The sequence below is a fragment of the Malus domestica genome, chromosome 14 (genome assembly GCF_042453785.1).
Source record: "Malus domestica chromosome 14, GDT2T_hap1".
NCBI classification, from domain to species: Eukaryota; Viridiplantae; Streptophyta; class Magnoliopsida; order Rosales; family Rosaceae; genus Malus; species Malus domestica.
The window spans coordinates 29,468,582-29,480,389 of NC_091674.1; the positions used below are offsets into that span (position 1 = coordinate 29,468,582).

The 11,808-nt window shown below is 38.1% G+C and overlaps 2 protein-coding genes and 1 long non-coding RNA gene across 5 annotated transcripts; 2 read left to right on the forward strand and 1 right to left on the reverse strand.

The window, feature by feature from the left end:
- Positions 1–410: 410 nt before the first annotated feature.
- On the reverse strand, positions 411–6,294 carry LOC103424602 (uncharacterized). 2 transcript variants are annotated; one of them, XR_011575322.1, is made up of 11 exons: positions 6,104–6,293; positions 5,857–5,979; positions 4,870–4,990; positions 3,485–3,610; positions 3,174–3,283; positions 2,898–3,084; positions 2,155–2,358; positions 1,776–2,012; positions 1,420–1,609; positions 980–1,124; positions 411–626 (listed from the first exon to the last, which is right to left on the reverse strand). XR_011575322.1 is itself a non-coding variant. In XM_029092624.2 (10 exons), exons 1-10 carry the CDS (start codon positions 6,124–6,126, stop codon positions 1,033–1,035), a joined length of 1,413 nt encoding a protein of 470 aa, XP_028948457.1. In that variant the 5' UTR covers positions 6,127–6,294; the 3' UTR covers positions 411–1,032. The 2 variants fall into 2 exon arrangements, 1 of the variants encoding a protein (XP_028948457.1); XM_029092624.2 differs by having other exon boundaries at positions 411–1,124; positions 6,104–6,294.
- On the forward strand, positions 6,105–6,384 carry LOC139191313 (uncharacterized). Its single transcript, XR_011575323.1, has 2 exons — positions 6,105–6,273; positions 6,326–6,384. It is a non-coding gene; the product is annotated as an uncharacterized lncRNA (long non-coding RNA).
- A 1,166-nt stretch (positions 6,385–7,550) lies between these two features.
- On the forward strand, positions 7,551–11,426 carry LOC103455584 (transcription initiation factor TFIID subunit 2-like). Of its 2 annotated transcripts, none has more exons than XM_017322476.3 (4): positions 7,551–8,304; positions 8,802–8,947; positions 9,037–9,103; positions 10,028–11,426. In XM_017322476.3, exons 2-4 carry the CDS (start codon positions 8,863–8,865, stop codon positions 10,959–10,961), a joined length of 1,086 nt encoding a protein of 361 aa, XP_017177965.2. In that variant the 5' UTR covers positions 7,551–8,304; positions 8,802–8,862; the 3' UTR covers positions 10,962–11,426. The 2 variants fall into 2 exon arrangements, with proteins under 2 accessions (XP_017177965.2, XP_028948815.1); XM_029092982.2 differs by having other exon boundaries at positions 7,628–8,304; positions 9,735–11,426.
- The last annotated feature ends 382 nt before the right edge of the window (positions 11,427–11,808 follow it).

The following is an 11,808-nucleotide window of genomic DNA, read 5'->3' on the forward strand; positions in this document are numbered from 1 at the left end:
CAAAAATAATAAAATCCACCCAACACCTCTGCATCTTTATTTCTTAATTACCTATCTAATTCTCATCACGATAAATTGTCATCGTCGTCCGTGAAAATTGAATCCAAATTAAACTTCGAATTCGATTCACCAAAACTCCAAATTGAATCTCGAATTCGATTCACTAAAACTTACACAGAAACAGAAGAGGCACCAAATCCATCTTTTAATATATAATGTTTCAATTTGATATCCTTTTTCTATATATTTATAAAGATTTTCTATTCAACAAAAAATTAAACCTTTTCATAAATTAGAAGGCTAAATTAGCAAATTTATAAGCAGATTTTTGCTCAAGGGGTTATATGAAAGGCATGAGGGAGAGTGAGTGTAATCTTTCAAACGTGAGATAATTTTGTGAAAACTCGACAAACCTCGAAGTGCTAGTGTAATTAACCCTTTTAAAAACACAAGAATGTCTACTATTTTCCCTAAATTACACTTAACTCTGACGATATTTTCAATAAACTTACAAAAGTTAGTCTTAAATCCTAGCAAAACGAACATAAATTTCACAGTATACAAATCCTTCAAAGGATAATTAGTCAAACAAAAGTATGTGAACTCTCGCATTTGTCACACTAAATCTGCCAGCAAAGACGAAGTAAAAATCAGCAGTACTCCACCTAATACACATGACAAGGGAAACTACACCAACGCTGCAGACCTAAAGTCCGTTTGGATGTACTTTTAAAATTACTGAAAGCGCTTTTGATGAAAATATTTTTGAAAACAGTCCTTAGTAAAAATGTTAGTAAATCTTGAAAAAATACTTAAATTGCTTCCTTAGTGCTTCTTGTAGAAAGCACTTAAAGTGTTTTTGGAATCCAAAAATATTTTCTATAAAAGCGGCTTTCAGTCATTTTAAAAGCACATCCAAACGAGCTCCTAAGCGCTGCTTTTGGTTACTTTGAGCCATTCAGATCCTCGAAATCCATACCGTTGGCTATATCATCCTCAATAGCATCAGCTTTGGCATTCGAATCATGTTCTTTAGCCTTCCTCCCAGTCTATATCGTCCTCATCGTCTGCTGTAGCATCAGCCTCAACGTTCAAGTCATGGACCTTATAATTTTCTGCATTACCTGTAGCGTGTATGGAGAAAAGATGTAAAAACAAGAAAGCTGTGCAGCATGGGAAAATTCAAGCACATCAATGAAGAATCTGTCACAATGCATTGCAAAATTTGAACTTCTATACTGATATGAACTGCGAATCAAAAGCTTGAATATGCACACAAAATAAATCGACACATTCATTGGCTATAAGTGACCATCGTGTGCCATTCTCATTGTTCGTCAACATTAACTTAAGAGGACAGGAATACAAATTGAAGAACAATCTGAAATTGAACACTGATTGCCAAATAATAACATTTACCTGTAACTAGAGCCTCTTCCCAGTCTACGTTATCTTCTCCTTCATCCTCGCGCTTTGACTTCATGCCAACCTGACGATTAGGAGACACTGCAGAGGGACCATCAGAGATGTGTGTTTCCTGTTCTTTCTTTGCTTCTTCTTCTTGCTGTCTTTTTATTAGAGCAGCATAATATGCTTTTAAATACTCATCCTGTAAAACAATGAGGATACAATTAACTCAAAATTTTAATTAATTAATTTATTTATTTTGACCTCTCCCAGACCCTGCGTAAAGCGGGAGCCTTGTGCACTGGGTACGACCTTTTAATTTATTTATTTTGAAGGGGGATCTCAAAGCAAGAAATTATTGCACAAACCTGTATATTTTTCTCATTATTTTCAGTACTGAATTTTTTGTCTTCTGAGAACTCTGGAGCTGCTACACTTCCACTGCCATCCATCTTTTGCTCCTGCTTGACCTCTCCACGTTGTTCTTTCGTAAGGTTCATGCCTTGCTTGATCATCCAAGGTGGCAAAACTTTCAGGCTTGTACCATCAGCTTCAGATTTTATATCCTTGCCCTTTCCTTCAACCCCAGAGAAATCAACTTCAACCTGCAAACCAAAGATATTTCAAATACTTACAGCTCATTATATTTTTGCCATATAATCATTACTGCCAAATCAAAAATAGTTATCCCAAACACACCTCAAGGCGACATGATTGGAAGTTTGGAGGGAGGGGGACAAGAATTACCTTTGTATCTCCAAGAAAGGGCATTGGCGTTCCACCATATCCCATCCCATGCGAAGATTTGGAGGGATCCATGGCACTAGACTCACCGTTCTCTGCACGTCTGGCAGCACTTGCTCGCGCTTCCCAAGCTTGGAGACTTCCAAATTCAGGAGGAGATAAGTCTTTAACTCTATTAATTTGTTCCATTAGAGGCTTCAGCTGTACCTGCATTCATTTCATTTAATTAACTCATAGAAGAATGACAACGGTAGAACTGTAGAATACACAAGTACAATAAAGTGCAACAATTTATGTTAAATGTTAACTTGAATGATGCAGAAGCATAAACACAAACATTAAGGAGTGGTAATGCTCGCATAATAGTGAAGAATTAGCAATCAAGGGTTGCCCAGTTGAAGACTGGCATATTCATCGAGTATACAAGTGCAATGAACAAATAACACTCTACACAAGTCAAGCGATTGCGATAATAGAATGAAGTAGAGACATACAAAACACTTAGGACAAGACCTTGCAACAACCCTCAGAAAATAAATTTCTTGAACTTTGACCACCAAAACCATGAGGTAAATTGGCCATGAAATATCAGATTATTCACCCGTATAAATGTTCCCTTGCATTTTTCATATCCACCAATGTATGTCATAAGACATAAACATATAAAAATCAAGAAAAATAAATGGAAACCGTAAAATTATGAGACATTTTACTATAAGAAAAAACAAAGCTAAAGCCAAACAAACCTCCATCTTTTGAAGCAAGTCCTTTAATTTTTCACGCCGCCGCCTCCTTGCATTGTCATCTCCATCTCCTACCACTTCTTGCGAAGCTAGTTTGTCACTCTCAGCCACAAGTTCTCCATTGCAATTTTCACAATGGAAGTACTCATCCTCCATAGAAACCAGTTGCAGAGCATCTAAAGCGTTGTATCTAAATATTTGTGCTTGCAGGCATAATTCAAGTATCAAAATGAGGAACACACATAGAAACACACAGGAAAAAGAAGAAACAGTTGAGACCTTTTCCCACAGTTAGGGCATACATATTCCTGAACTGTGTTCTTGTCCTCCAACTCATCTTTCAATTTTTTCCGCAAACGGTGCAGTCTGTACCTTACTACATCGTATATCTGAAACACATTCTAGTTTAGGCCTTAATGAAAAAATAGAAGCCAATATTTTATTCAACAACCGAGAAATTATTCAATCAAGTCAAACCAGCAAAACTACAACATCGGTTCACTCACCACCTAGTTATTGACCTAATTTTTTTTACAATTACATAACTAAAACAAATAGATATATATACACACAAAATATACAAAAGTAACCTGTGCATAGTCCAGACAGCAGTAAGAGTGAGTGTGCATCTTAACTTTCTCTTCCCCTTCTTTTACAGGTGGCCCATCTCCTGCGGCAGCGACAGCAGCATTATGCATCTTCGCACCCTTAGCTGTCTGCAAAATTTTTGATATAATGAATAAAAATACATAAAGCATTACTATCTACATCAGCTGGCTTGTTAATCCATATCAATCAACAGCAAAAAGGAGCAAGATTTGTTCCATACAAATTACTAGACTTCATTCTTTATATCTAAGGGAAAGACTAATTCATCAAATAAAGCGCAATGGACTACTAGAACAACCACAATGCACGAACTATGAAACTTAATTGGAACAAGATAATCATCTAAAATAACCTAAAATGAAATTCACAAAAAGCAGTCCCTCATTACATCTTCAAACATAAGATTAAAGGTGCAAAAGACCCTGAGTGTCCAATATATCAAAAAATAGTGTAAAACAAGAACCTAACATAAATACAGAGTAAATTTTATTTTTATAAGATAGTGTAAAATAAAGAAGTGCAACAAGGTGTTCTGGCAGGTTTAAGCAGGTTGTAAGTGAGAAAATTGATTCCCTGCCTTCACAACCATATATAATAACTTTTTCTGAACCTGGTAAGGCATGGTATAATTGGTCCCTATAAACTTGATTAAACCCTTATATCTGAAGACTACAATAGCCTGGTACACCCAGGTTGACCTGCCTCAGGTTAATCAAATGCAGTCTAGTTCCTTCAAAAAAAAAAAAAAAAAAAAAAAAAACAATACAACCATTTCTTTTTTGACTCGTTTATACAAGGGCCTTTCTTCTTAGCTTCTGGAATTCAAGAAAGGAAATTCTCTTCGAACACGCGTGCGCACACTGGTGTTTATCTCTTTCTCTTGTACCTCATATTTTAAGAGATGTCATTTCAGAGTTTATCTGGTCACTGTTCTAATCACATGGATTGGACTTGGAACCCTCCTTATGCTTTTATCATATGGTTGGGCCGAAGTAACAGCTAAGAGCCTAAGACCATTCACATATAATCAGCAAACCCTTAAAGCCATTAGACAATTTGGACCGAGGGGCCTCGAAGCTCCACCATTGCTTTACAAAATCTTGGTTTATTCCATTTCTATTTGAAATGACTAACGTTACAAACTAGATTGAGCACTAGGATCACTTACAAGTGACAGATATCTAAAAATTACAGATACCTACATTGTTAATATCCTTCTTGGTTTAACCTTTCAAGCATGTTTCTTGTAAGAAACTTCTCTTTGTTTTCATATATTAATAATCATAAAATGAGTCAGAATGATACATAAAACTTATCAGATGGACCAAACCAAATAAAACACAATAACTAAGATCAAACAAATGACCTCTCTCCTATGATCTCTGGTGACCAGTTTTTCCTCCTCAAAGAATCGCAAAGTACGACGAAGCTGCTTCGAGTGCAGTTTCAAGTCCTTTGCCAAATCTTCTTCTCTTACCCATTGTCGTCTGGCATGAAAAGATCTAAATATTACTCACAAGCAAACAAATGATGAACTAAAAAATTCTTGAGCACCTTCACCCTCACACACACACATACACAGAATCATCCATGTAATACACAATAAAATTCCGCATAGCAAAGTCTATGCTAAGTTTTGTAGGGCACGTTTGGGATTGCTTCTGGACCAGAACAACTAACGTGTTTTCAGATAACCAAAAGCACTTCTGACTACGAACTCATTTGGGGCTGCTTTTGTAGGAAGCAATTCTGCTCCCAAGTGCTTTCACTCAGAAGTTTAAAAATTCAAGAGCTTCTTGGAAAATCACTTCTACGACCCAAAAGAGCTTTTAAGTTTTTTCCGCCAAACATAGTGAGAAGCGCTGTTGGTTGTCAAGATTCACTGTTAGTGCTTCTAGAAGAAATCCCAAACATGCCTACGTTTGACAGGAAACTTAAAATGTTTATGGGTCGTGGAAGCGCTTTCTGGAAAGCAAGAAACACCAAGTATTTGCGAGTGCTTTTCAAGGAAGCACTTGGATTTTTAATAAAGATTTCGGCATGCATATAGTAAAGGTACTACTAGCAAAAGCAATAATAAGCAAAAATGATTCCTACAATACGAGCCCGTAGTATTTGGCATGATCAAGTAATCAAATTCACACACGAATTCAACCAAAGTAGTTGCTCATAGCTCACTTCACCAGCCCCAATTCACATTTCCCCTCTCAATTTACTCATTCAATAATCGTAGTTACCAATACTCTAACACTCCACATTTCTTCGATTTCGGGTTTTAATCAAATTAAAATTTTCATTTTTCAATCTAAAAACGCTTCCTTTATCCAAAAACAATACAATTAACTTCACAAACCTCGACAGCGCATCGAGCACCACCACCGCAATCCCCCGATTGTCGCTCCGGCCGGTCTTGGGCTGATTCTCCCCTTTCGCCGGTATGTCATCGTAGAACGCCCTCGCTGTAAGCTTCACCAACCTGAATTCCGATTGGAAACACCAAAAAGATAATAAAAAACCGCCATTTAAATTTCTGTAGTTTTCATTAGATTGCAAATTGATCGAATTAATCACAGAAACCCTAGGGGAGAGTTGAAGAGTACTTGTTAAACGGCTCGATGCTCATCGTCCACGAATCAATTTCCGGCGAATTTGTTTCGATTTTTGAATAATTTTCTCTCTCTCTCTCTCTCCGCTGTGTGCGCGGGTTCAGTTGGGATACTGCTCAGGAGAGAGAGAGAGAGAGAGAGAGAGGTCTGAAGCTCTCTGGTAGGTTATGGAGGGACCTATGGTAAATGCCTTATGCAGTTGAATTTTCTTAAAAGGCCTTTGAGAATATGCGATTCACGAATGCGGTCGCCAGGTTTTTGAACTATTGTAAGACAACCCACATCCAATGATCCAAGCCACGGATTTTGTTTACTTACTTTCGTAAATTCATGGTACGAGAATTCGAAATTGGAATATCTTCCAAGTAATGTTGATGGTAGTAAATATTTGTTTGATTGACTAGTAAATTATATATATATTTTTAAATATGTATGTTGTAGCGCGCCAACGCACGCAATATTTCTTTATTTATCGTTCGTAAATTTCTACCACTTGTTGGGTGATGTCTTTTCTTTTAATGAGCCATATGTGATTGATAAACTTTGCCAACTTTTGCCTCTGACACGACCAGCATCTTGTTCGATTCAAAAGAAAGATTTGAAAGTGAGTGACAATGAAGCTCTCTAAGTGTTCTAATTGGCATTACAGCTATGAGACAAAATTTTTGTGCTTTGAGAGTTGGTTGACAATTGATAATATACGTCACGTAGATACTACATTTCTTCTATTCATAAAATAGTTTGAGATCATTATAGATATAATAATTGAAACAATGAAACTTAAAGAGATTTTTTTGTTTTGAATCACTTAACTTGCTATAATAGCGAGAGATTTCAATCTAAGACACTATCTGCATAAATGGGAATTATATTCATTTTCTGTTAAATAAATATGTCCTTTAAGTTGCTAATTCAACTGTCGTTTAGTTTAAGCATTGATTCATGATACTTTAAAAAATGTACACTACAAGTAGGAGTCTTAAAAAGTACAATCCACCACCATGTCAAGCATATAAGATGAAATTTATCACAATGTCTACGCTAAATAGGGTAAACTGAAACGCGAAACGAGAGTATATGCGGTAAGTGAGACACAATCGGCAAAGAGTATAATGGTGATTGCAAAACATAAGCCGAAAAAGTATGATCCGCCACCATAAGTGGTAAATTAAGAATATAATATGAAATATATGGGCATTTCATAATTTCCAAACTTTGTAGACCTCACATAACAAATTAGGCTTCTTTCGATTGTATGATTGTATGATGTGACGCAATGCAATTTAAATAAATAGTTTTGCCGTCCCAAGGGTCCCACACATACAATCTGGACCCCACTTTGAATTCAACAAAGATCTTTCATCAGCCGTTAGATCAGTATCATCAACACGTGTACGGTTCTGACGAGAAGAAAAACGCAGTGGTCGAGCTCCTAACGATCCTTCTCTCTCTAACTTTCTCTCACTAGGCCTCTGTACTTCCATGGCGAAGCCTCGAAAGCCCAAGAACGAAGACGCCAAGCCCGGCAACTCCGGCCCGTCGTCCGCCACCAGAAGCTCTACCTCTCCATCGACGTCGATAAGCGTCGCCTTTACGGGTTCGTCTCTGCCCTCCATTAACACACAGACTAGGAAGAACACACTGTTGCATGTTCACTGAATTCGTGACGAATCTCTATCTATTTTGGGGAAATTCGATTGGGTTTTGAGATTCGGGGAAATTGTGAATTGGGCATTGTTTTGGTAAAAATTGATCGTAGATAAGCAGCTTTGGGAGCCGGAAATTGTTGCGATTCTGCATGGTTAGTGTTAAAGTTGGTTAATTTTGTTGAACTTTGATGGGATTGTCGGTACACTGAGTTGAAGATTGTGGTCCCAGAAATTGGGATTGTGGGGTTACACGCAGAGAATTTGGGGATTGAGAGTGTTTCAGTCGACGGTGAGCAGACCGAGTTCGAATACTACCCACAGAGTAATCATAAAGATGAGGAGAGCGAGAGGAGCTGGAGCTGGGTGACGTCGCCAAGCTCCGCTGCCGATGCGGCTGGGGTCAACATATATATCGGCTCTTGAGAGAGAGAGCTGGTCCCGAATTTACTGATCAATTGCTGTAAGGCTTCCAAGGCCGGAAGTGAACTGCAGGAGCAACTGGTTGGGGATAATGAGGTGCAGCATTCTTCTGGAGAAGTCAAGCAGGTTATGGTTTATTTTTGGAGTTGTGAGTTGAAAATATGTGGCGGGTTTTCAAAGTTCAGGATTGATCAATGTAAATGGTTAGGATGGCATTAATTTTCGTGTTTTGTATCGAATTTAGCTGGTAGGGATCATTGTGTATGCGCATATGGACTTACACGTTTATGCATTTATACTTGTACATATTGACTGAAAAAGAAGAAAAAAAGACTTACTTGTGCATGGTTCAGATTTCTGTTGCCCTGCAATTTTCTAGAATTTTCGTGGTGGGTTTTTAGAGTTCGTGATCGATCAATGTAAATGATTTGATGGCATTACGTATGTTTCAGATTTTTGTTTCCCTGCCCTATGTAGAATCTTTGTGGTGTGTGTTCATAGCTTAATAGACGGTGAATGTTGATTTTATTCCAATAGTTATTAGGAAACGATCAGTTGGCGTGGTGTGTTGTGACGGTGTTTATCTTGTCTATGGCTTCTCATGTAGTTTGGTGTTGGTGCAGAATGCGAGGTTAGTTCGTATTGATTATTGGGTAGAAAAAGCAGAGACAGGAATTTATTTTCATGATGCTGTTCTACATACTGATAACCAGATACGGCGTGCACGGTGCTGGTTCCCTTGTAAAGATGACAATTCACAAAGTTGTTGGTACTAATTGTCTAATTGTGCTATTCTTTTGGTAGTTTTGCATATTATTGACAACACTCGGTTATTCATAATGACTATTACATGTTCAGCTATGATCTGGAGTTCACCGTTGCACAAAATCTTGTGGCTGTTAGCACTGGCAGCTTACTATACCAGGTGAGATCAACGATAGAACACGAGTCTATTCATGTTTAAGTGCCAACATATTGTGTATTTTTCATGACAGAAGTGCATATTCTGTGATTTTTATCCCTTAAAACAGTAGTTAGCAAACAATAGAAAATTAATGTTTGAAGTAAATACTTCTCATAGAAAAGTAAGGAAATTTGTCACAAAAAGAAAGAGTTATTCAGTAAGTAATTACTAGACAAATTGTAAACCGATATATAGTTTTCTTATCTAGTCAGCATTTAAAATATTTGTGGAAACGAAATGTCTCATTTACAGTTGTTATTACATAGTCATAGGTACCTTTCTAATTACTTGACAAATTGTAATCCAATATATATTTTTTTGTCTCTTCACCATTAGTCATTATGCATATAATAGTATGACAATTAGCTAATAGAAGTCATATAACCGAGAAAAAAAAAAACAAACTAATGTTTCTTCATCGGACAAGGATTGTCTGCCCTCCACTTCCGGTGCCCTTCCCGTGCCCTCCTGTTTTATGTGGTCACGGTTAAGTCACGTCAACATTTTATATTATTTTTTTATAGATATAATAAGACAAAAATAAATAGTAATATAAAATGTTAACGTGATTTAACCGTGACCATACAAACAGGAGGGCACGGGGAGGGCACCGGAAGTGGAGGGCAGACAATCCTTGTCCTTCTTCATCATCACTTATTCTGGATCCTACAAATCCTTGCAGGAAGGTCGGAACACCGTTTTCCCTTATTTATTCTTTTTCTGTTTTACATAAAGTTTTTACTTGATTATGATTACTTTTCAGGATGAAAAACATTACTCAGTTTTTTCTCTTTTGCCACGTATGGAGTTCATTTGTTCTTCGTTAAGGCTCGACATTTTTCATTATTTTCTATTAATTGTATATGAACCGAGACCCATTTTCAGGCCCCCAACGCTATATGGAGTGCCAAAAGATCATAAACCATTTCATTTAGGTGAAGCGGAAAGCTTCCGAGAGCAGAAAAACATCTTTGCCGCTTTCATCCCAGAAAGTAAATATGTGGAACCACCTTCCGAAGCTCCAAACCTTTCTCATGGTGATTTAACTGTTCCTGAAACTTCCAGCGATGGGTTTGCCTTTCCAGCAGCTTCCAAGGATGATTTGGGTGCTCCAGAACCTACAACCGATGGTTTTGGTGCTCCAGAACTTCCCAGTGGTGGTCTTGGTGATCCAGAACCTTCTGGTAGTGGTTTGGTCGCTGAAGAACCTTCCATTGGTGGTTTTGCTGCTCCAGAACCTCGGATTGGTAGTTTTGATGGCTTAGCGGTTTCAGAACCTTCCATTGTGAGCCCTAGCAATCAAAATCTCGAGGAAGTAAACTCTTGGCATGATCTTGGATCCCGGATGACTGCCAGCATTGGTTGCGCAAAACTTGCTAGTGATGTGGATGATACAGGAAAGGAATTACAATGCACTGCCGATTCAAGCAAAGTTTCTGCGCTGCCTCGGCCCGAAGATCCATCACCTAGCTTTATCCAAGATAACCGAGATGCAGAAGTACAGAAGCATGCAGGTGTCCAAGCTCTTTCAGTTCCTAGGAACGATGTTATTGGTGGTTCATCCGGAATGTCGGATTCTCTTCCTCGCGGGAAAGAAAAGGAGAAAAAGAAAGACGAGAAACGAAAGAGGGATGGCCATAAGGGCCACCGAGATGATCCTGAGTATTTGGAGCGGAAGCGTATAAAGAAGGTGAAGAAGCCGAAGGAGAAAGAAATGGCGAAGCTGTTGAATGAGCGCGCGAAAGTACCTTCCGCGGAGTTACCAAGTCCGCAACTGTGCAACTCAAACCGGTCGAGCCCAGTGGATCCAACAAGTTAGTGATCACAGGGGTTGAAACCACCAGGCCCGAGCCATCCGAAGGTACTTACTTCCGCCACTCCGAAGTTTCGTATTAAAACAAAGATCCGGACGTGACTGAGGGTGGTTTTCCCTCATCGTAAATTTTCGAAACTGGCGAGGGTGGTTGGTTTAAATTTTTGTATCGTAGCCTCTCCATAAAATTGGGGTAAGGCTAGCCGACATTCACCTCTTCCAGACCTTGCGTAAAGCGGAAGCCTTGTGCACTGGGTCCGACCTTTAGTTTGTTTTGTATCCGGCAGGCAGTGATATAGGTGTGTATAGTGGTGAATGGGAGACTAGCTGACACTAGAATTAATATTCTTTACAATTTTGTTTTTTTTTTTACTGCCTTTAATTTAATTTTTGCGAAGTTAATTCTTTTAATAATGTGATTGTAACTATTTATGCCGATGTCATTTATGAGATAAGGTTTCGTTGTTGTTATTTACTTTGCGTCCCCCCAATCAGTTTCAATGCACACAATGGTGATATTATAATTTTCGTTCTTAGTCAATAATTTAGAAATAAAATCTTAATTTAATACACCTCACTGTCAATCGTTTTTTGAAAGTGGGAAATGTGCGCTTGATGCTTAGGGGTGCTAAACCTAGGTGCTGTTTACAGTTATTAGAGTGGTGGTTTTCTTATTGGGCTCATGGAGTATACTCTTTCAGTTTCAACAAGTGAATTGCATTTGGTATGCGAAAATGAATTCATAGAATTTTTCTAGAGGGAAGGAATGCAAAATTTCGTTCACATGTTTACAGTGGTGGATCCAGGATTTCAAGATCAGGAGGTCTCAACATAAAAAATAAAAAATAAAAAG

Excerpts from the sequence above, each read along its gene's own strand:
- LOC103455584 (XM_017322476.3), top strand. The coding sequence starts at position 8,863 with ATGATGCTGTTCTACATACTGATAACCAGATACGGCGTGCACGGTGCT. Across the intron at positions 8,948-9,036 it reads GACAATTCACAAAGTTGTTG|CTATGATCTGGAGTTCACCG; the intron begins GTACTAATTGTC and ends TTACATGTTCAG. Across the intron at positions 9,104-10,027 it reads CTGGCAGCTTACTATACCAG|GCCCCCAACGCTATATGGAG; the intron begins GTGAGATCAACG and ends ACCCATTTTCAG.
- LOC103424602 (XM_029092624.2), bottom strand. The coding sequence starts at position 6,126 with ATGAGCATCGAGCCGTTTAACAA. Across the intron at positions 2,013-2,154 it reads CCTTTCTTGGAGATACAAAG|GTTGAAGTTGATTTCTCTGG; the intron begins GTAATTCTTGTC and ends TTTGGTTTGCAG. Across the intron at positions 1,610-1,775 it reads ATAATGAGAAAAATATACAG|GATGAGTATTTAAAAGCATA; the intron begins GTTTGTGCAATA and ends ATTGTTTTACAG.